Below are 25,089 nucleotides of genomic sequence, written 5' to 3'. Positions count from 1 at the left end.
CCTCAGTCTCCTCCCCCCACAGGATTCCTCCCCCCACAGGACCCCTCCCCAATCCAGAGAAGTTGCCCTCAGGCGAACATATCGACAGCCCTGCACCCCAGGATGACCAGGGATGTGCCCAACTCCACCTCCACCACCTCCTCTTCCACGTCTCCTATAAACACAACCAAAACTGGCCTCTATGTATTCTCCTCAAGTAGTGACAGCAGACATAAAAATGGGTTGCCCTGTTTCGAGGGAAGTACGTCAAAAAAAAAAAAAAAAGACCAAATAAAAAGGAATAGCCGAGCGCTCAGCTGGGGACGAGACATTTGGAGTGCAGTTGTTGTCAGGGTTCTTTTCAAGACCTCAAAAGAATGAGGCACCATGGTTTTCACTTTCAACTCAGGCATATTTGTAGAATTTTTTCATGAAATGGAAATAGATGTTTTGCTTTGCTGGTATTCACAGTTTGGTACTCAACTGGTCTGTTATTGATTGTGATGAGGGAAAACCGTTATTATAAAGCAGTCAGTTGCCAGTCAAGGTTGAGTTATCTGTATGGAGCTGTTTAAAGTATTTGATTGCTGAATAAATCTTTTGATCTAATATTTTCTACAGAATACAATGTAATGTAAGTGAACATTTTCGTAGGCTACATTTAATCTAAATTGGTAGAAAAAAATTACATTTGTAACTATCCACAAAACCGATTCAATAGATACTCAAAATCAACCTACAGGTAAGGGAGAGTGGGGTAAGTTGAGCCATTTTTTACATTCAGCATCACTCCCTCAAAGGAAATATAGTATTCTTTCTAACAAAGATATCTACATAGATATACAGTACATTCAGAAAATATTCATACCCCTTGACTTATTCCACATTTTGTTTTTACAGCCTGAATTCAAAATTGATTAACTTGATTTTTTTTCTCGCCCTGTCTACACACAATACCCCATAATGACTAAGTGAAAACATGTTTTTTGAAAGGTTTGTAAATTCATTGTAAATGAAAAACAGAAATATCTCATTTACGTAAGTATTCACACCCGAGTCAATACTTTGTAGAAGCAGCTTTGGCGGCGATTACAACTTTGAGTCATCTTGGGTATGACTGTATCAGCTTTGCACATCTGGATTTGGGGATTTTCTCCCATTCTTCCTTGCAGATATTCTCAAGCTCTGTTAAGTTAGATAGGGAGTGGAGGTGAACAGCAATATTCAAGTCTTTCCACAGATTTTCAATGGGATTCAAGTCTGGGCTTTGGCTGGGCCACTCAAGGACTTTCACATTCTTGTTCTGGAGCCATTCCAGCATTGCTTTGGCTGTATGATTGGGATCATTGTCCTGTTGGAATGTAAATATTGGCCCAATACTAAGGCTGTTTGCACTCTGAAGCAGGTTCCTGTCAAGGATTTGCCTGTATTTGGCTCCATTCTATCCTTACCAGTCTCCCAGTCTCTGGCGCTGAAAAGCATCCCCATAGCATTATGCTGCCACCACCACACTTCACAGTAGGGATGGTGTTAGACAGGTGATGAGCTGTGCCTGGTTTTCTCCAGACATAGCGCTTTGCATTCAGGCCAAAGAGTTAAATGTTTGTCTTATCAGACCACAGAATCTTTTGACTTATGATCTCAGAGTCTTTCACATGCCTTTTTGCAAACTCCAGGCGTGCTGTAATACGTATTTTTCTCAGGAGTGGCTTCCGTCTGGCTAAGCTCCCATAAAGCCCAGATTGGTGAAGTTCTGTAGAGAGAGTTGTCCTTCTGGCAGGTTCTCCCATCTCAGCCAAGGAACTATGTAGTTCTGTCAGAGTGGTCATTGAGTTCTTGGTCACCTCCCTGACCAATGTCCTTCTTGCTCAGTTGGTCAATTTGGTCGGACTGCCAGCTCTAGGCAGAGTCTGGGTAGTTCCATATTTTTGATGGAGACCACTGTGCTCTTGGAAACTTCTAGAAATTGTTCTATACACTTCCCCAGATAAATATCTCTGAGATCTAAGGACAGTTCCTTTGGAATTCATGGTACTGTTTCTGCTATGACATGGTATGGTTTCTGCTCTGACATCCACTATCCATTGTGGGACTTTATATAGAGGTGTGTTTCTTTCTAAATCATGTCCAAACAGTTAAATTGGCCACAGGTGGACTCCAATCAAGTTGTAGTGACATCTGAAGGATGATCAAAGGAAATTGGATGCACCTGAGCTCAATTTGGAGTGTCATAGCAAAGGGGTGTGAATACTTACAGTATGTAAATTAGATTTCTGTATTTCCTTTTCAATACATGAGGCAAAGATTTCAAAAAACACATCACTTTGTCATTATGGGGTATTGTGTGTAGATGAGTGAGATATATATGTTTGAATTCAGGCTGGGCATGCCTATCTACAAGCATTTCACTGCACCTGCTATAACATCTGCAAAGCCGTGTTAGCGACCAATAAACTTTGAGTTGATTTGACATATATTTCAGGATGTTGTGTATCCCTGGAAATAATCGGATTTAATGTAAACATTACAGTTATAAAAACATAGCTTGTCCAAAACAAAGTGGTCTTTTGGCAAAACTTACCCCAGGTATGGGGTAAATTGAGCCGCGGGACAGGGTAAATTAAGCCACCTACAAATGTATGTACTGAATGAAATATTACCACTACCTTTTTAAAACCATGTCTATCTTTATTTCCCAAACACAATTCAACACATTCATTTAAAGGATATTTTAATACAGGCTTAACACCTAACAAACGCTTTGTACTTTTTAAAATCCCTTTTAAGATAGGCCCTGTTGTTACCTTATATCCCAGAGATAACGCCTTGCATTACACCTGGGAAGAAAACACTTCAATTTGCTCAACTTGCCATTGGCTCAACCATTGGCTCAACCTACCCCATGGCCATTGGCTCAATTTACCCCAAGGCGAACATTTAGACTATATTAGCCCCCACAGCTACAAGGATGCACTTTCATACTAGGTTATGAAGCTTATAGAGACCCCAACTGATGTATAGAGCAATCTTAAAAGTATCTACTTTGGTTTAGATACAAGCATCATGAAACTTCTAACACAATAAATTAATTTGACTTGGTGAAAATCCGTTTTTAGGACCTAACTTGCTTACCACGTTTTCCTTCACAGACTCCATGAAATTATGACCTCTACCAATTTTTTTAATTAATTTTGTGTATGGTTTTCTAGAAACAACGGTGGCTCAACTTACCCCACTCTCCCCTACTGTATTAAAATAGAAAATAAAGAAGAAAATAATTGTCTGTTTTCTATCACCTCCAAACAGCCTGGATAAGAGAACAGTGAGTCCCAAACTATGCAGACACCCAGTATGAAGCATTTGTACTGTGGAAATGCAATGTTATTCATTGCAATGTTATTCCAGAGCAGGGCTGTTGGTTTGTGTGTAGTTCAGTGTGTATGTGGATCAACAGATGAGAGCATCGTAGGGACTCCATCCAGGACTATTAGTATAATTACACTATCAATTAAATTAGTATCGGACTGTGTCAGATCCAAATCAAATCAGGTCCAAATCAAGTCACTTGGCAAGACACTGGTCTATTTCCACAAAACTCCTGGCAAACACAGTCACAGTGTTCCTCAGTCATCAAAACATTCATTATTATAATGGGTGGACATTCAATTATAAACACCACATCTAATGTATAAACCGTTACAAGGCAAATGGCATATTTTTATCTATTCACATCACATAGGAACTTCAATTGGACAGATTTCATGTCTGATTTCCTCCCCCACCCTGAGTAGTCTGGAGCTAAGACGGAGCCTGGTGTTACATGTTAAAGAGTCCCTCTCTCATCTCAACTCTGCAATAATCAAATTAAGGTCAACTGACAGTGACTCTGAACTGAAGGATACTCTGGTGTCTTGGAAATACTAATGAATAGACCCAGAACTTAACATTCTGTAGACAGAGTGCATGAATATGTCTACGCGCCTGGTGCCTTTCTGTCAAAAACGGACAATCTTCCCCCGAAGGGCCTGAGGGAGCCTTTAAAACAGACGGTTGACACCTTTTACGTTCCATGAAAGGAAAACAAAGGTGTGTTTCTCTTCTCAGTCGGTGCTATCTCCCCTCCATCAGGTTTCTGCCAGTGGACGTTTGATTCAGCCTGGTGGTTTCCACTCTGTCAGTGATCAAAGATGCTGCTCGCAACCGTAACCTCACACAAAAGACACGACTTTTGGCAATTAAATATGAAAATAAAGTTATTTTTATCCCCCGATTCTCTTGATTGAGGTTATGTTCGACTGGGAACGCAGACAGAATAGTCAAGCATTGAGGTTTATCAGTTGTTTGACTCTGCAAGGGCATGCATTTAACAATGTGTGGATATTATCAGTGATTAATATGCCCTTGAGACCTGTTATTAGAGAGTGAAAACAGCGCCGTCCTTGTGGTCAACCCCAGCAACTGCATTCCCAAGCGACTCCCCTCTGAGCTGCACAAACGCGACCAATCGATAACGAGTAACGTCCCACCGTAGGGGACAGACCCGCTTACCGCCAGTGTTTAATCCAACTTCTTCCTTTCCTTTCCTTTCCTTTCCCACTCCTCTACTCTTTCTCTTTTCTCTCTCTCCATCTATCTATCCCTCTCTACCTACCTGTGTCTGTTGGGCCGTGCCCGTACCAGGTGACCATATCAGTGGATGGTATTTTGACCACTACTGGGTATACCCAGGAGGACTACACCATGTTGGGCTCAGATGACTTCTTCTACATTGGGGGGAGTCCCAATACTGCGGACCTGCCCGGATCACCCGTCAGCAACAACTTCATGGGCTGCCTCAAAGACGTGAGTGTCTCTCTGCTTCAGTACTGAGGATCGAGAGGGGAATCAGAAACACACATACACCCACACACACACACATACAAACATCCACACACGCACAGACATGTACACACACACAAACACACACACACACTGACTCATATTTGCTCGCGTACACAAACTGTCCACAGATGTAATGTGGGCTAGTGTGTTTGTGTGTGTGTGTGAGAGGGAGAGAGAGTAGGAGGTGTCAGACAGGCTTTTAGATGCATCATAATTCCTCCTATAAACAGGCTGGATATTTTCTCAGGGAAGCTAAGTTATTCTCCTAACTCTGGGAGGAAATATACTGATAAATCACCATAGTTGGTATGAAATAATTGTCCTCCCCAATAAGGCTCCAAGCCACAATTTAACAAGCTGAGAAGAGGACCACTCCAATTAAATGACTTATTAAATCAGATAATCTTTATAAGGAAGGTATTGGTGTCATATTCCCATCTCTTTCTCTATAAGTAATTATTGTTTCATCAGTTTTAATGAATCATATAGCAATCGCCTAATCTCTAACTTTATTACACTTTCACAATTACATTTTCGTTGTTTTGGTTGCTATTGGGGAAATTCCCTCATCAAATCATCCTCCCAAAGCATTTCTAGTCTTGTGATTACCTCGACTAACCTGTGCCCCCGCACATTGACTCTGTACCGGTACCCCCTGTATATAACCTCCCTACTGTTATTTTATTTTACTGCTGCTCTTTAATTATTTAATATTATTTTTTATTTTTTACTTATCTATTTTTTACTTAAAGCTTATTTATCTTAAAACTGCATTGTTGGATAAGGGGCTTGTAAGTAAGCATGTCACTGTAAGGTCTACACCTATTCGGTGCATGTGGCAAATAAAAATGTGATTTGATGTGATGACTATACATTCAATCCACAAACAGAGGGAAAGAAGGAGGGAGAGGTGAGGAGGATGAAGGGAAGGTGAAAAAGCAGAGAGAAGAGAAGAAGTGGATAAGCAAGAGAAAAGGGGTGGGACTGAATGAACAGACGAAGGGGTGCAGACACGGGGATTGGAAAAGGAAGATGTCGAGGCAAGAAAGAGTGAAGCCTGTGAGGGAAGACTGCATAACACAGTGATAAAGGGGGAAGAGGATACAAAGTAAAAGTGAGAAGATGTGAATGAAGGAGAAATAAGAGAGGAAAGAGAGAGAAGAGCGAGTGAAGAGAGTGTGTGAGAGAGAGAGAGAGTGTGAGAGAGAGAGAGAGAGAGGGGGGGGAGCAAGAGAGAGGGGAGAGAGAGAGGAAAGAGAGAGAAGAGCGAGTGAAGAGAGAGAGAGAGAGAGAGAGAGAGAGAGAGAGAGAGAGAGAGAGAGAGAGGAGAGAGAGAGAGAGAGAGAGAGAGAGAGAGAGAGAGAGAGAGAGAGAGAGAGAGAGAGAGAGAGAGAGAGAGAGAGAGAGAGAGAGAGAGAGAGGTGCTGCTTCAGACTGTAGGCCATTTCATCCTGTTGGTCAATACTGTGGGCAGGATTAGAAGTCTTGTGTCAGGGCTGTGGCTGTGCTTTCAAGTTCCTAGTGGCACGAAAGGCCTTTGATACGCCTGGCCAGGAGCCTCCAGGAGCGAGATATCCAATGAAGGAAATACGAGAGATTGAGAGAGAGGAGAGAGTGAGATAGAAAAGAGAGAGAGGGATAGAGGGAGTGAGTTAAAAGAAAGGAAAAGTAGGATCCAGAGAGGAGCCTTAAAGAATTAGGGTTTATCTTGTATTGTTCTCAGGTAACACTGTGGATTTGCTCTCTTTCTCCCCATATTACCATCTGTCTCCCCCTCTGCCATCTCTCCTTCTCTCAACTTATGACCTTGCTATTGCCCTCTTTCACACCCTCCTCTCCCTCCTCTCTCTCCTCTCCCTCTCTCTTCCCTATCTCTCTCCTCTCCCTCTCTCTTCCCTATCTCTTCCCTATCTCTCTCCTCTCCCTCTCTCTTCCCTATCTCTTCCCTCTCTCTCCCCCTCTCCCTCTCTCTTCCCTATCTCTTCCCTCTCTCTCTCCTCTCCCTCTCTCTTCCCTATCTCTTCCCTCTCTACCCCTCTCCCTCTCTCTTCTCTATCTCTTCCCTCTCTCTCCCCCTCTCCCTCTCTCTTCCCTATCTCTTCCCTCTCTCTCCCCCTCTCCCTCTCTCTCCAGGTATGTGTGTAATTAAGTCAATGCCAGTGTTGCTGATACACCAGCTTTACCATCCTGACAGCCAAATTAAAAATTGATTTCTTCGACTGATTCCCCTCTCCTCCCTCCCTCTTATTCCCGCTCTATCGCTCCACAGCTCCTTGTCAGCCTCACCTTGGTAGGATGATAGGATCCCGCTCCACCCCTCATTTCAGACACATTTTACTCAGGCACCTCAGCGGGCAGCCTTCCCAATTCACATCACCACAATGGGAAATGAGTTGAGAGTTGGCTGATTGCCTGTGCGTGTGTGTGCGTGAGTGACTTTGTGTGTGCATGCGTGTGTGTATGTGTGTGCATGTGTGTGTGTATGTGTTTAGCCTGTGCGTGTGAGTTGGCTTGAAAGTAACAGAGAAACACCCATTTGCAGTGGTTGGTGATTAGAAGCAGTCTTGTTTCCTGCATCACACCTGTATTTAAACTACAACACGTAGTGGCAACAAAATAATTATTCCTCTTCAAAATGACCCTGGTCTGTTTTTCCAGATGAAAATAACATTCACACCTACAACAACCCCCTTAAACACACACACACAAGGAAATGATATGAAATGATGGCCAACAACCTCCTCGCTCTCTCTCTCTCTCTCCCTCTCTCTCTCCCTCTCTCTCTCTCTCTCTCTCTCTCTCTCTCTCTCTCTCTCTCTCTCTCTCTCTCTCTCTCTCTCTCTCTCTCTCTCTCTCTCTCAGTCACACACACACACACACACTAACACACACACACACACACTAACACACACACACAAACACCCCCCCCTCACACACACACACACACACACACCACACCACACCACACCACTCCACTCACCCATCATGAGGTCCCCAGCACCTGGGAGCATCAGTGAAAGTGATTATGTCTGCCGCAGGCTGGCTGCTTGCTGGACTGCAGCAGCCGCTGCTTTGGTTGTCCGAGTTTCTCAATGACTAAACAAATAAATCCAGTCACCCTGAAGAAGAGGAATGGCCTAGCCATAGTGCTAGCCGTCAGAACAGTGAAAACCCTAAGCCGATACATGTCATCGATTGAGACAGACATTCTGGCAAAAGTTATTGGCAAAAGTCGTTAAATAACATCAGAAAAGTGCTAAAAGTGTTATCTTAGTATAGAACCTTAGCAATAATGTTCAGACAGACACAGAAGGCTGTCTTACCTCTAAACTCGCTAAAGTTCACTGAAAGTTTGATTATCGCTCATGTACTTTACTGTACTGTAATGATGTCTACATACCTCAGACTGACTTGTAAAATAAGTGCATTTGATTCCTGACCCTCACAAACAAGTCCTCTGGTCCTCACAGCAAGATGCAGTGAATCAACTGATTGAAATGTGTCTCTTTATAAAACCAGAAACGTTCTTACAGGCTGTGTTAGAATAGCGCCAGACAGGTATTGGCTCATAGCCCTCTTGGCTGAATGAAGGCTTTCATCGCTGTCTGTGTCCCCTGACTCACTCTGTCTGGCATCTCAGACATCACAATACCAGCATTGTGAGGGATCGTCCTCATCGTCCTCTCCCTCTTTCTCCTCTCCCTCTTTCTTGTCCCCTCCTCCCTCCCTCTCTATCTGACACCTTGAGTTAAGTCTCCTGTGGCTGGCTTGTTGACTGCCAAAAGAGTGTTAGCATAGCTTATTAGCCTTGCTAATTCATCCTAATGACGAGACTGTGAGGTCCACATGGCAGAAGTTGTATCCGCAACCTCTGGAGTTTAGCTTCCGGAGTTCAGACCTGGGTTCAATTGGTATTTGTTTTCTATTAAATACTTTGGCTGGGCTTGCTTGAGCTATGTCTGGTGTAATAAAATCAATGAAATAATGCAAATGCCTGCCTATCTAGCACTCAGGGCAGGCTCAATCAAACACTCAGTGAGTTAGCCAAGCCTGCTGTCACCACTTGTGATAGAGCAAAACGGAGAACACCATCATGTTCGTGAGAATCTGCCATTTCCACAGTGCGCTCCCATTCGTTTGTAGCCCAAATGGATCGGACGCTGCCAAACAGAAGTTGCCACATCGACTGTACCAATTTCAGACGAGTCTCCTGACACTTGTGGGGGTCGTGGAGCAAAACGGAGAAGACCATCGTTGTCGTGAGAGTCTCCCCTTTCTACAGAGGGGTGGTTTGTAGGTCAAACCATTCAGACATTACAGACGTTTTCGTGAGAAGACTGATTTTCGGGATATCCCATGGTCTGATAAACACCGCTCTAGCTCTGCCACCTTTCACCGCAGATGCGGAAGAGCAACACTGCAGGATGTGGTGGATTGAGATGCATCCAATGCAAAAAAACAGATACAGTGCATTCGGAAAGTATTCAGACACCTTGACTTTTTCCACATTTTGTTACGTTACAGCCTTATTCTAAAATTGATTAAATCGTTTTTTCCCCCTCATTAATCTACACACAATACCCCATAATGACAAAGCAAAAACAGGTTTTTAGAACTTTTTCTAATGTAGAAAAGAACAACAGCTGAAATATAAAAAATATAAAAAAAGAATGGAAATATCACATTTACATCAGTTTTCAGACCGTTTACTCAGTACTTTGTTGAAGCACCTTTGGCAGCGATTACAGCCTTGAGTCTTCTTGGGTATGATGCTACAAGCTTGGCACACCTGTATTTGGGGAGTTTCTCCCATTCCTCTCTGCAGATCCTCTCAAGCTCTGTCAGGTTGGATGGGAAGTGTTGCTGCACAGCTATTTTCAGGTCTCTCCAGAGATATTCGATCGGGCTCTGGCTGGGCCACTCAAGGACATTCATAGACTTGTCCCGAATCCACTCTTGCGTTGTCTTGGCTGTGTGCATGATGCTTCCACCACCATGCTTCACCGTAAGGATGATGCCAGGATTCCTCCAGACGTGACTCTTGGCATTCAGGCCAAATAGTTCAATCTTGGTTTCATCAGACCAGAGAAGCGTGCTGTCATGTGCCTTTTACTGAAGAGTGGCTTCTGTCTGGCCACTCTACCAAAAAGGCCTGATTGGTGGAGTGCTGCAGAGAGGGTTGTCCTTCTGGAAGGTTCTCCCATTTCCTCAGAGGAACTCTAGAGCTCTGTCAGAGTGACCATCGGGTTCTTGGTCACCTCCCTGACCAAGGCCCTTCTCCCCAGATTGCTCAGTTTGGCCGGGCGGCCAGCTCTTGGAAGAGTCTTGGTGGTTCCAAACTTCTTCCATTTAAAAATGATGGAGGCCACTGTGTTCTTGGGGACCTTCAATGCAGCATACATTTTTTGGTATCCTTCCCCAGATCTTTGCCTCGACACAATCCTGTCTCGGAGCGCTAAGGACAATTCCTTCGACCTCATGGCTTGGTTTTTGCTCTGACATGCACTGTCAACTGAGGTACCTTATATAGATAGGTGTGTGCCTTTCCAAATCATGTCCAATCAATTGAATTTACCACAGGTGGACTCCAATCAAGTTGTAGAAACATCTCAAGGATGATCAATGGAAACAGGATGCACCTGAGCTCAATTCTTAGTCTCATAGCAAAGGGTCTGAATACTTATGTAAATATTGTATTTCTGTTTTTTATTTTGAATACATTTGCAAACATTTATAAAAACCTGTTTTCACTTTGTCATTATGGGGTATTGTGTGTAGATTGCTGATTTTTTTATATTTTTTATCCATTTTTGAATAAGGCTGTAATGTAACAAAATCTGGAAAAAGTCATGGGGTCTGAATAATTTCCATAGGCACTGTATCTCTAGCTTAAACTGACAGATTTGGTTATGTAAGTTACATTTACACATCAGTGCGTCAATTGACTCTAGGGTTTTTAAAACAATTTCAGTGAACCGTGAGATTTAAGCTGGTCCACTTTTGTTGCTGACTTTGCAGTATCTATGCACTGCCTTGATAGGACAGAATAAATTGGAGTCTGTGCTTGGAATGGCAATCTTTCTAACACGACTCTAAAAGCACTACTTTCAGGGGACAGTGTTTGGGCTTGTGTGTGTGTGTGTCTAGGAGCCTGTGTATGGTCAATGTGGTTTGTGTGTGTGTGTGTGTGTGTGTGTGTGTGTGTGCGTTAAGAGCTGTTGTAAGACTGGGTGTGCACTCTGGGATGAGAGCCCACTTTGCTGCTGTGTCTTCACCCTTCTGTCTAAGAGGTGTTCTCACACAGCGGTTTCACAGGGTGCCACCTTTCCAGAACCCATCCGATGACAGCCATCATGATGGTCATGGTCAGAAAAAGCTGCATGAAAAAAAGACAGACAGCTTAATAAACTATCCAGAGTTTTAGCACCTAATACTGTACATTATGAATGGAGACACTCAGGAGAATGTAGACAGTTTTTAGCTGAAACAATGTGCTACATCAAAGTCTGTCAGGAACATTTGCATTATCCTGTAGGCATCTAGTTTATTCCTTGTTTTATTCCCTTCCTCCTGCACCTTGAGTTCTCCCGGAGTGCCGTTGTGAATAATTGAGTTTGCTAAACTATGTGTCACATTCACACAAACAAACGCCACACTTCTTTTAAAGTCTATGGTTAGTCCTTTGAAAATTCTAGCATTTGGACCCTGAGATGCTAAATTCAACGTGAAGGGAGAGAAGTGTCTTTTGAATAGTAAAGCAGTGTAAATTATATGGACACATTTTCTTTCCAAGATATCCAAAGAAAGCTAGACGGCATCAGTATTCAAAGACTAGTTTGTAATGAATTTTTTCACATTCAAAGTCCCTGATGCATTGTTGGGCGTAGTCTTTGTCAAAACCTATCAATATAAAACTAGGCAGTAGGCCTTTGTATGCATAATTTATCTTTCCCACATTCATGTGGGGTCTATGATTGCTAACACAGCATACAGAAGGTAAACATGAACCTTAACATTAGCTGACCATACTAAAACCAATTTGTCTCTATCGCCTTCCCCCTTTCCCTGTAGGTGGTGTACAAGAATAACGACTTCAAGCTAGAACTCTCCCGGCTAGCCATCGAGCGGGACCCTAAGATCAGCCTGAACGGAGATCTTGTCTTCCGCTGTGAGGACGTGGCCGCCCTGGACCCAGTCACCTTCGAGTCCCCAGAGTCCTTCATTGCCCTGCCCAAGTGGAACACCAAGAAAACAGGCTCCATCTCCTTCGACTTCCGCACCACCGAACCCAGCGGCCTGCTCCTGTTCAGCCACGGGCGCCCCCAGGGAACTAAAGAGCAGAAACTAGGTCGGGACAAGAAGTCAGACTACTTCGCCATGGAGCTGCTGGATGGGTTTCTCTACCTGCTCATGGACATGGGGTCTGGGAGTATCAAGCTGAAGACCAGTAATAAGAAGGTGAACGACGGGGAGTGGTGCCATGTGGACTTCCAGAGGGAAGGAAGGAAAGGTGAGGATACGAACATCTACAAAGCAGTAAATCAGTACTTTTATATGTTCATGACATTACTAATGTACAAGCTAGGAAGCTATTGCAAAAAGTCTACATATTTCCAGGTACTCTTATGTTGCAAAGATGTACACATAAATACAGACTATATGCTGTATACCAGTGGAGGATTCAGAGGGGAGGACGGCTCATAATAATGGCTGGAACAGAGCAAATGGAATGGCATCAAACTCTTGGAATCCATGTGATTGATGTATTTGATACCATTCCACTAATTACGCTCCAGACATTACCACGAGCCCATCCTCCCCAATTAAGGTGCCACTGACCTCCTGTGCTGTATACTCATTCTCCATCATCCACCTACTCTATTTCTTATCTCCCTGTCCTTCAGTCCTGTCTAAAAGCTGTTCTACACACCTCTCCACCCCCTCTGCCTGCCTCTCTCTGTCCTGTCTAAAAGCTGTTCTACACACCTCTCCACCCCCTCTGCCTGCCTCTCTCTGTCCTGTCTAAAAGCTGTTCTACACACCTCTCCACCCCCTCTGCCTGCCTCTCTCTGTCCTGTCTAAAAGCTGTTCTACACACCTCTCCACCCCCTCTGCCTGCCTCTCTCTGTCCTGTCTAAAAGCTGTTCTACACACCTCTCCACCCCCTCTGCCTGCCTCTCTCTGTCCTGTCTAAAAGCTGTTCTACACACCTCTCCACCCCCTCTGCCTGCCTCTCTCTCTCCTGTCTAAAAGCTGTTCTACACACCTCTCCACCCCCTCTGCCTGCCTCTCTCTGTCCTGTCTAAAAGCTGTTCTACACACCTCTTCTCCCTCTCTGCCTGCCTCTCTCTCAGTCCTGTCTTAAAGCTGTTTTACACACCTCTCCTCCCCCTCTGCCTGCATCTCTCTCGGCCCTGTCTTAAAGCTGTTCTACACACCTCTCCACCCCCTCTGCCTGCATCTCTCTCGGTCCTGACACATACACACTTGACATCATGTATATACCCCCTTATCTCTCCTCTCTCCTCCTCCTCCTCCACTCCCAGGCTCCATCTCAGTGAACAGCCGCAGTATCCCCTTCAACTCCAACGAGGGCAGTGAGATCCTGGACCTGGACAGCGACATGTTCCTGGGGGGTCTCCCCGAGGCCCGCTCTGACCTGGTGCTGCCCCCCGAGGTCTGGACCGCCCTGCTCAACTACGGCTACGTGGGCTGCGTCCGCGACCTCTTCATCGACGGCAAGAGCCGCGACGTGCGCCGCCTGGCCGAGATCCAGAGCTCCCCGGGCGTTAGCAGCTTCTGCACCCGCGAGCTGCAGAAGAGGTGTAGCAGCGCCCCCTGTGGGAACGGGGGCCTGTGTAAAGAGGGATGGAACCGCTACATCTGCGACTGCACCGGCACCGGCTACCTGGGCAGCAACTGTGAAATCGGTGAGGAGTGGCTGGGGAGCGGGGAAGAGCGGGGCAGTGGGGAACAGGTGGTGATGAAACAGGATGGGGACATTTGGTGGCAGCGGTGGGATCCGTGGGGAGACGGTGTCAGAAGTGGGATCTGTCGGGATTAAGTTAGGCTTGGTTTCATGCTTACAAGCGAGCTAACCCTAGTCATAATAGGCTTAGATGATAAGGCTATATTGACTTACCCTCGTGCCACTCTAAAGCATCCACCAGCTGCAGTGTGCTAAAAGGAGCTATGCACTCGGGGATGGGTGGCATTTGGACCTACGTTAGCTTGGCAGGGATGGGGAGCTAGCTGACTGAACTGGTGGGAGGCTGGGGAGGCTTGTGGAGCTCGGTAGAGCGACGATGCTTACTGTCACCATCTGGACTTGTCACGTATATCCAGGTGGTGCGAGGCTGCTCTCTCTGTCTGTCTATGCGGGGGTGACACAACGTGCTAGCGTCTACGTATGTCTGATCCATTTTAATTAGCTGTAGGCTGATTGCTGTGTCGTAGCACTAAAGGAAAGCATCTCCTTCGAGACCCAGGTGAAATGCAGTGGTGTGACGTAAAATACTTTGAAGTACTACTTCAGTATTTTGTTGGGGTATCTGAACTTTACTAATTATAGTTTTGAAAACGTACTTTTACTCTACTACATTCCTAAAGAAAATGTGAACTTTTTACTCCATACATTTTTCCTGACATCCAAAAGTACTAGTTTGATTTCTAATTCTTAGCAGGAAGGAAAATGGTCCAATTCACACACTTATCAAGAGAACATCCCTGGTCATCCCTACTGCCTCTGATCTGACGGACTCACTAAACACAAATGCTTTGTTTGTAAATTATGTCTGAGTGTTGGAGTGTGTCCATGGTAATCCGTAAATAAAATAAAATAATCTGTTTTGCTTAATATAAGGACGTTTTTATTATTTATAGCATTTACTTTTACTTTTGATACTTAAGTATATTTTAGCAATTACATTTACTTTTGATACTTAAGTATATTTAAAACCAAATACTTTTAGACTTTTAGCAGTACTTGACTGAGTGACTTTCACTTTTACTTGTCATTTTCTATTAAGGTATCTTTACTTTTACTCATGTATGACAATTGGCTACTTTTTCCACCACTGGAATTGAATGCACAACTCAGGGATGCTGTTGTGGCCTATCAACGGTAACAAGAGAGTCTGAATTGAAATCAAGGCAGTGAAGGACTGAACGTCATCCAAAGAAAGGTCATTTGGTACCAGCTTTGGTGTAATGTTTGTTTCTGATGATCTGTGGGTGTTTTTGGTGGTGCTTCCCTACCCTCTAGTGTGGTTATCTTATACTGCAAGTGAATGAAAAAGAGTTACAATATTGTGCTTAGTTGTCACTTGTCTGACCAGGGTGGTCTAACTCAATATTAGTGTATAAGTAGTGGGACTTGGTCTTCAATAATACAGTAAGATTGGAAACTAACCTTCTGAGTCAGCCGTTTTATTCAACAGCAAATAGTTGTTTGCCAAAAGCCAATATGCTTTGTGTTAAAGTGGATTTCAGTGGCCTAACCAGTAGCATCATACAGTATTTGGTTTGTGCTCCAAACCATATGCATCCTAAATAAAAGGGAAGTACCCAGTCATGGTGAATCAGCCTATCCCATGGTGACACGTGTTGACCCACATACACAGAGACCTCCTTAGGCAACCTGTCAATCATCTCTACAGAAGTTATCTACGTAAAGTCAGCTGCAGGGGTGACTACATTGTTTTGCTGTACGTGTCTATGATGTTATCTACATCATATATTCTGTTAGTTGTATTAGAGTTGTTATAACACCTCCCTTTATTGTCCTCTCTAGTTAAAGAAAAGACACGTTGCTAACCTTGGAAGACCTTTCTGCACTGGGTGTCAATGTGTGTATTGGAAAATCTACAATGTCAGATCTCTAATCTTGGGTTCTCTTGTTAAACATACTATCACTCCATAATGTATGTGTCTGTCTGTGTCTGTCTGTGTGTCTGCTCATGTGTGCTTCTGCATTCCTCTCCATACCTCCACCCCCTTACAGAGGCGACGGTGCTGAGCTACGACGGCAGCATGTACCTGAAGATCATCATCCCAGGCACCATGCACACTGAGGCAGAGGACGTGGCGCTACGGTTCATGTCCCAACGGGCCTATGGCCTCCTCATGGCCACCACCTCCAAAGAGTCCGCCGACACGCTGCGGCTAGAGCTGGACGGTGGCAGGATCAAGCTGACCGTCAATCTAGGTAACCCATGGCAACCCCACCATGACCCCCTCTGGTTTTCGCTTAACCCCTTCCGTCAAGCTCCACCCCCTAAACCTGAGCCTTTGTCTGTCACTTCAAGCCTGTCTCCTGTCTCTGCTTCCCTGGTTAGACCTACTCCTGTAGCCTCTTTGCTCTGTTTCTCCCCTGATTCCTATGGAGAGATCTCTAGCTAAAGAAAGATAAAGGGGTTTGGTTGTCCAGACCGTCTGCCAGTAGGTGGTGCTATAGAGAATGGTAAAGCCATTATGGTCCATAGACTACTCTAACATCTTTCTAAAGGAGTGCAAAAAATAAAGACTGGAAGGCAGTAATATATCTATATCTTTTAAAACGTTGAAATGGAATAAGGATATAGAAGCATATTATTCTACAGCGCTAAGCCTTAAAGGGATTCTTCAGGATGTTGGTAATGTGGAGACCCTTTATCTACTTCCCCAGAGTCAGGTGAACTGGTGGATACCATGTTGATGTCTCTGCGTGCAGTTTGAAGGGAGTTAGAGGTAGTTACGTGAGCCAATGCTAACTAACCTTAGCGTAATGACTGGAAGTCTATGGGTATCTGCATGCTAGCAGATACCATAGACTTCAAGTCACTGCACAAACGCTAATTAGCAATTGCGCTAGAGCTCGTTAGCAACTTCCATCAAACTGCACGCAGAGACATAAAAATGATATCCATGATTCATCTGACTCTGGGGAAGTAGATAAAGGGCAACATTACCAAAATCCTGAAGAATCCCTTCAATATTTGTCTATAGTTTGGACTCCTGGCAGACTGTTGTGACCTAAGGCAGTGATGGTAACCGCCCCTTTACATTACATATTTTAAAGGGAGAGAGCAGGAGCCGGGGAGAAACAGGACCCAGGTGCACCCTTGGATACAGGAGTGTGGGCCACCAAATTAGGGACAGGAGGTGGTGGTGGAGAGGATGGTTCCTCCAATAATTCCATAGCATAGTCCTTTCTTTCTTTCTTTCTTTCTTTCTTTCTTTCTTTCTTTCTTTCTTTCTTTCTTTCTTTCTTTCTTTCTTTCTTTCTTTCTTTCTTTCTTTCTTTCTTTCTTTCTTTCTTTCTTTCTTTCTTTCTTTCTTTCTTTCTTTCTTTCTTTCTTTCTTTCTTTCTCTCTCTCTCTCTCTCTCTCTCTCTCTCTTCTCTCTCTCTCTCTCTTCTCTCTCTCTCTCTCTCTCTCTCTCTCTCTCTCTCATCTCTCTCTCACCTGGCCAAGGCTCAGAAGATGGAACTTTTCATCCCTTCAATGGCCTGTATGTCTGCGGCCCTTGGATCAAACAGCCAGAGAGACCGGCTCAGAGCCCAGTGTTGTCCCACAGCTACACACACACACACACGCACACGCACGCACACACACACGGTCGGAGGTCCTGTGACGGCCATGCTGCTCAGCCCTGCGCGCCACAGCACCCACATACAGACCCACATTCACCTTGGCCCAGAACAATCACGGCCCCTTAAACACATAGCTAATGAGGCTAAATGCTAATCCATAGTGCTAATGTGTCCAAATTAACCAGATATTGGTTTACCTCCTCCTAATAGCTGGCTCCCTAACGTATCCAAATCCCACAATGCCCAGAGGTGTCATATCCACATCAACATTTCTATTCATAGCTCGTTTGGAGGATTTTAATTGGAGGTGGAATCATTATAGAATCAGAGGAGGATCTTGGGGATATGTGTTACTGCTTACCATTAAGATAGGGATAATTAAAGATTAGTTAATTGGTCAATATGAAACAGTGTACAGGGACACACTTTGCACTGATAATGTTGACTTGATGATGACACTGCATGATCAGATTATCAATATACAATTAGATGGTTTTAAATCAATCATTCTGCATTCTGTGACTAAGACACACTTGCGTAAATTACAACAATGCTCTAATACTTGCTTTCTTTTTGACTTTTCAGTCCAAACTCCATACAATCACATTAGTTGACATGCTGTACACCTCACTCACACAAGCTGTGGACAACCTTACCATTCTTTAGGTTATTTTGTCATTGAGGAATGGAAAATCACCTTCATATCTGCATTCGCAACCCTCCCCCCTATAACAGTGAGCCTGGTTCCTGGTTGTTTGAGTCCACTATTCTGTAGCGGTTGACAGCTCGAGACCACGCCTCAGCCTCAACCACAACCACACGCACACACAGCCTGTCGCCACCAGAGGGCATAAGAGACCACTAACTCAATAACAGAGCTCGGCCATTTTACAATGTTCTATCAGAAGACATGCGTTTCAGAGGAAGCAGTGTAGAATAAAGATGAGTGAAAATGTTTGTAGAGCACATTCCAGCATATCTTCTAGTACATCCAGATGTAGAAGTGTGCGCTTGGCTTATTGTGGCTGGGGTGTGCAGATCACCCTTTCCTAATATTACTGCTGTTGGTTTCCATACCCAAGGGGCTACAAAAGGCAAGCTGTATCTAACCCACAACCACAAAGCAGGGAACCATTGTTTGCACATGGTTAATCAATTTCTGATAAAAGCTACTATAGGGAATAGGAATAATGACTTGGTTTCCCTGACTCTCTGTATGGGCTCCTGAGTGGCGCAGCGGTCTAAGGCACTGCATCTCAGTGCTAGAGGCGTCACTACAGACCCTGGTTCTATTCCAGGCTGTATCACAATCCGGCCTTGCTTGGGAGTCCCATAGGGCGGCGCACAATTGGCCCAGCGTCGTCTGTGTTTGGCCGGGGTAGGCCGTCATTGTAAATAAGAATATCTTCTTAACTGACTTGCCTAGTTAAATAAAACATTTCAATATGCAGCTTGAAATGACATGCTAGTGACAAATAATGGTGAATCGACCATATCACATCTACTACAGTTCTGTCAAAGACAAGTATAAGAAGGAGGTTTATTATCTGTGAGATATATCCTTTGTTTTCTATGTTCAATCGCACACATGTCCTACATGTAGCATTTATAACCTTAACGTATTCCTTCATCTATCCAATGGATAGTCCATCACAAGATATCAATAATCTGATTAATGTATAATGTACATTTATCAACCTCAACTTATTGAATGGGCATTGTTCCCTTGCCATCAAGTAGGCCTACAGTGATATATAGAGAGAGCTTTATTGTACCAAATATTGAGTGAATAGCTTGCCTTCTGTAGCGCATTGGGACTGGGTGGGTTTTGAAGGGTGGATGGAGGGATGGAGGGAGGGGTGGATGATGGGGGGATGATGACGGAGGTGTGGAAAGGGTGATCCTGACTCGTAGCTCTGTCCCCGGATGGTGGCCCCTAGCGAAATGCTTGGTTGTCTGCAGAATGTACCTTGAAGGATGTAAAATGTTATTATCTCTCTCTCTTTTCTTCGCCTCTCTTTTTTTGATTTGATCTCACCATCTCGCTCTCTCTCCCACCAGATTGTATCAGGATAGACTGTAACCTCAGTAAGTGGTTCTATGCATTTTTATGACTATATCTATATTTTTCTGCTGATCGTATCAACAGTCTTCTGTTCAGTGTGTCCCTTATAAATGTTTTTCGCCGTACTGCATTCAAGTCAATCAATCAAATCACATTTTATTTTGTGAAGCGCTTATTACACCAGCCCTTTTTACAGCTGCCGTTTTCACATCAGCCCTTTTTTTAAACAAGTGATTACTATCTCTGTTTTATCATTGGCATTTTAAAAATCAATCCAATCCTATTTATTCTGCCTCTGACACCACACTAGGATTTTCCTTTTTCATTTCATGATATAATTTTCTTAGAAATCTTATTTCCTTTCTTATTTTCTTCTTTCTTTCAATTATTTCCTCCCATTTTTGTCCTTTTGACTGTTCATTTCATTCTATTCCACCCTACTAATTTCATTAATAGGGTCGTTCCACATAATGAGTGCCTTTCGCCCTTTGATATTTTAAGTAGACATTGTGCACAAATATTGCATTTTAAAAGCCTGTTATATTAAATGAAATGCCTTTTAATATAGACCACACGGAAAATTCAAAACATCTGATTTTTTTATATGAATAAATACTTGCTAAAGTGACTTCTAGGAAAATGTTAACCCACTTAACCCCAACATTTCTACAAGTTTTAACCATCATTGTAAAGCCTGAGTTATTTTGTTGATTTGACAAACTCATTTCAGAAGACTATTATTTATTTAATGTGAATAGTTATTCATTTTAAGGTCAAAAGACCCTGTCCCTCATGTTAAGCTCAACCATGTTATGTGAACTGAACTCTCATTTTAATATGGTGAAACTGAGCCCTCTGGATATAAAAAACAACAACATTGAACAGCTATTAGTCAAATCATAGTGTTAAAGTAGGTGAGCTGGTTCTATTCTTCTTGCCATTGTCTAGTGTTTGTGGTGGAAAACTGAGTGGGTCGAGCATAACATGTCAACCCTGTTACCCATAACAATTTAACAATTCAAATGTTTTAGTGAAGCCTGCATTCAATTGCTCCTCCCTGTTACACACAACAAGCTTCTATTCCCCCTGTCACAAGGGGAGTTATGGCTGATTTAAGATGAAGTCATCAACCCTGTTACGGTCAACCCTGTTACGGTCAACCCTGTTACGGTCAACCCTGTTACTTTATTTGGCACTTAATAGGCCTTACTATAGTCTTGTTTATGATGTTTTACACCATGAGATGGGACATTTTGTTTTGTCATTTATTTGAACATGTGCGATTTATGACCGAATGTTCAAATTAGGTGAAATCAAAGATTTTTCTTCTCACCAAGTTACGCTACTCAAAAGAAACCTTTTGGTGGAACGGCCCAATCTTCATCCTTTCCCTTTCCAATCTACACACTTTCACTTTCTCTGCCCACATACTCACACACTGGTGAATTCCCACCTACTATTGGGTGTTCATATAATTCAAATTAACAGAGCTGTTTAGTTGATTCATTTTAGGTGTGCTGGTGTTGGAATACATCATGTGAAATGACTACACATAATGTGAAATGACTGCACTCACTACTGTATGTCGCTCTACAATGTAAACAGACAAATGTAGACTCCATTGAGGGCATAGCCCACTAGAGTAGACAGGCATACAGTATTTATGAGAACAAACAAAAGCATTTCAACGCATGCTGACAGAACGACAGCAAACTGTCACTGTTAACATGTAAACAGACAAGGTAAGTGCAGCCCCCACCATGACTAAGGAGAAACCTGCTGTGTATGCGTGTGTCTGTCTGTCTGTCTGTCTGTCTGTCTGTCTGTCTGTCTGTCTGTCTGTCTGTCTGTCTGTCTGTCTGTCTGTCTGTCTGTCTGTCTGTCTGTCTGTCTGTCTGTCAGTCTGTCTGTCTGTCTGTCTGTCTGTCTGTCTGTCTGTCATTGAGTGGACAAATGTATTTTTTTTTTTCAAGTGCCAGTATCTGTATCTATCTATTTGTATGTGCTACAAGCATTCCACATACGCAGAATAATATTAATAATAATAATAATAATAATAATAATAATAATAAACTGTATCTTGATTAGAGAAGTATTCAACCCCCTGAGTCAATACATGTTAGAATCACCTTTGGCAGCGATTACAGACATTCACTGTCTTCTTGGTAAGCAACTCCATTGTAGATTTGGCCTTGTGTTTTAGGTTTTTGTCCTGCTGAAAGGGTAATTCATCTCCCAGTGTCTGTTGGAAAGCAGACTGAATCAAGTTCTCCTCTAGGATTTTGCCTGTGCTTAGTTCCATTCCGTAAATGTTTTATCTTGAAAAACTCAGTACTCAGTAATGTCTAGTATTGGAATTTCCCCAAACATAACACTTTGTATTCAGGTCGAAAAGTTTCGCCACATTTTCTGATGTATGACTTTAGTGCATGGTGCAAACAGGAGTACTTTTGGGTGTCAGGGAAAATGTATGGAGTAAAAAGTCCATTATTTTCTTTTGGAATGTAGTGAAGTAAAAGTTTTCAAAAATATAAATAGTAAAGGAAAGTACATATACCCCCAAAAACGATTTAAGTAGTACTTTAAAGTATTTTTACTTAATTACTTTACACCACTGCTGAGCGGTTCCTTCCTCTCCAGCAACTGAGTTAAGATGGACTCATGTATCTTTATAGTGACTAGTTGTATTGTTACACCATCCAAAGTGTATTTAATAACTTCACCATGCTCAAAGGGATATTCAATGTCATCTTGTTTTTATCCATCTACCAATAGGTGCCCTACTTTGCAAGGCATTGGAAAACCTCCCTGGTCTTTGTGGTTGAATCTGTTTTTGAAATTCACTGCTCGACTGATAATTGTACATGTGGGGTACAGAGATGAGTTAGTCATTCCAAAATAATGTTAAACACTATTATTGCACACAGAGTCCATTATTATTATTATGTGACTTGTTAAGCACATGTTTTACTCTCTATTGCTTCTGGCATGACTCACTTTGAAATAATGGGACGTTTTGAACACAACATATTACAACCAAGCCAACACTAGATGTCATGATAACACATGGAATAGTCTTTGTCTCTGTAAAAGAGAAGGATTTAGGAGAAGGGTTAGTTCTGCTCCAGCAGAGGACACACACAGATCTCTCGATCAACAAGTGAATGGCCTATTTTCCACTGCATTGTGTTTCTGGGAAATGTGAGTGTTGGAGGGGAATGGTAGTACAGTAGATTGAGGGAATTCTCCTGGTTATTTTCCCACAAATGATGAAAGATGTTGATTAGCCTGTGGAAACTCAACTTCTCCTACTTAGCTCAGACTCAATCATAGATCTGCTATACATTTACACAGGCAGACCAATTCTTATATTTGGCCCAATTATTGGCAAAAGAGCTGATCTGATTGGTTAAAAGACAAATTCGTGGGGGGGGGGGGAAATCAGAATTGGGCTGTCTGTGTAAACGCAGCCATACTCCTATACCAGCCCCTCAAATTAACATCTGGACCTCGAAGCCAGTTCCACTGCTTTTAAAAAGTATTCCCCTCTAATCTGGGACTGATTTAGACCTGGGATATCAGGTGGGTGCAATTAATTATCAGGTGGAACAGAAAACCAGCAGTGGTCCGGACCTCGTAGGGTAAGATTTGAATACCCATGATATAGCCTATATTCCAATTTCTCCTTCTTCCCTTGGTTATATCCAGTAACCCACTGATAGGCTGCAAAATGACACCCCATTACCTATACAGCACTTTTGACCAGAGCCCTAAATGGGATAGGGTGCCATTTTGGATCAAATCTAATTTTACTGGTCGCATACACATATTTAGCAGATGTTATTGCGGTTGTGTAGCGAAACGCTTGTGTTCCTTCAGACATATTACTCACTATGTGAATTGTGGTCAGATTCTGCCCTAAATTATATCCTGTAACCCAATGGGTGTGTTTTGATAGGAAGTGAATCAGAGTTGGCCAGCCAGGTTAGTTTGGCAGTTTAACTGATGTATCAGTATGGAGGGTGATATTTCACCACTTAACAGCACCTCCCACTCTGGGATGAAATGTGTTGTGACATATGGTGAGTAATGTGACGCTCTCAAGACCCTTCTGTTAATGTCACGTCCTCTGGCCCGTCCACTTGCACACACACGATCCAACGCACACACACACACACACACACACACACACACACACACACACACACACACACACACACACACACACACACACACACACACACACACACACACACACACACACACACACACACACATCACAGCCCAGACAGATCAAACGCCTGTAGGCTGTGTATCTGTCACTGTGTGTGCCACCTGCTCGCTGTGACACCTCTGTGCCTGGGTGTCGCCCCACGCTGAGCTTTGAGTCACAGACTACAGTACTAGCATGGAGAAAAACAAGGGGTGTAGGATAGGTATTGAGGTATACAGGCATTTATAAACTGGGTGGTTCGATGCCCTGAATGCTGATTGGCTGACAACATGTATTTTTACTGCTTTAATTTAGTTGGTAACCAGTTTATAATAGCAATAAGGCACCTCGGGGGTTTGTGGTATATGGCCAATATACCACGGCTAAGGGCTGTATCCACGCACTCCGCGTTGCATCGTGCATAAAGAACAGCCCTTAGCCGTGGTATATTGGCCATATACCACACCCCCTCATGCCATTACTTAAATATAGGTATACAACCTACTGTATACAGATGTAAGTGGTACGTATGTATGAAGATGTATGTGTCATAAAATGTCTTATGAATTGGGTCCTTTAACAAGACATCATGTACTGTAATTGTGAAGCTGTATAAAATCAGTGATGATAGTAGTCCACACTACAGTAGAGTTCATTTGAAGTTTGGACGTGTATTGACATCGCCATGCATAATAGTTTTATTTTACCCAATGCACTGATGAAATTAAATTGTCCTTTAAGGCAATGTAATGCTTGAGTGGCGGTCAGAGCTTAATTCAATGATTTTTTCACATCCAGACTCTCTTCAGGGCCAAATTCATTACAAATGGCCTACTGTAGAGGAGAAGACTGATATTAGGACAATTGCCTTAATTTCTGCACCCATTGCAATCAGGTGCATTCTTTCTGAAATGAACGTAATATCTACAATTATGTCAGCAATGTTGGTTAGATTTTTATTATAAACTTTTGTTAAATGACACTAGCTCCACACTAGTGAACTGGTTCAAACAGTTGTAATGTGTTCTATTACACACACAGAAAGATAGACTTCATAAGATAGCTGCACTCAGGAACTGAGATATAATGTCACAACATTACCAAGACACGTTTTGAAGATTGGAAAAACATGTTCGCAAATATCAATGTGTCCTCCGTATATGTGTTCTCATTTAATTTTCACACATTTTCCGCTCGCTGCATGTTTAAATATGAAATTAACCAAAAACCTCTTCAAATGTTAAACAGAAATGACCTGCTAAAGTAGAACTTTGAAGCATATCAACTTCAAAGGAATCAGGGCATTTTCCTAACTAGAGCTGAAACGGAATGAGCGTGTGTGAGTGCGTGTGCACATGCATGTGGTGTGTGTGCGTGCAT

At 43.1% G+C, this 25,089-nt stretch overlaps 1 protein-coding gene across 1 annotated transcript in view; it reads left to right on the top strand.

The window, feature by feature from the left end:
* The window catches only part of LOC311126317 (neurexin-2-like), a gene marked incomplete at its 3' end in the record, with an annotated part of 66,969 nt that overhangs the window by 20,253 nt on the left and 21,627 nt on the right, over positions 1-25,089 (top strand). The window contains exons 2-6 of the mRNA XM_084200326.1: positions 4,660-4,821; positions 11,932-12,370; positions 13,407-13,790; positions 15,863-16,066; positions 19,493-19,519. Of these exons, the coding sequence (XP_084056452.1) occupies positions 4,660-4,821; positions 11,932-12,370; positions 13,407-13,790; positions 15,863-16,066; positions 19,493-19,519 (1,216 nt within the window). The remainder of the gene's footprint in view (positions 1-4,659; positions 4,822-11,931; positions 12,371-13,406; positions 13,791-15,862; positions 16,067-19,492; positions 19,520-25,089) is intronic.

Source organism: Coregonus lavaretus (genome assembly GCF_964263955.1).
Source record: "Coregonus lavaretus genome assembly, contig: HAP1_SCAFFOLD_1976, whole genome shotgun sequence".
In the NCBI taxonomy this organism is placed as follows: Eukaryota; Metazoa; Chordata; class Actinopteri; order Salmoniformes; family Salmonidae; genus Coregonus; species Coregonus lavaretus.
The sequence above is the reverse complement of the archived record's forward strand: the minus strand, read 5'-3'. Positions and strand labels throughout refer to the sequence as shown.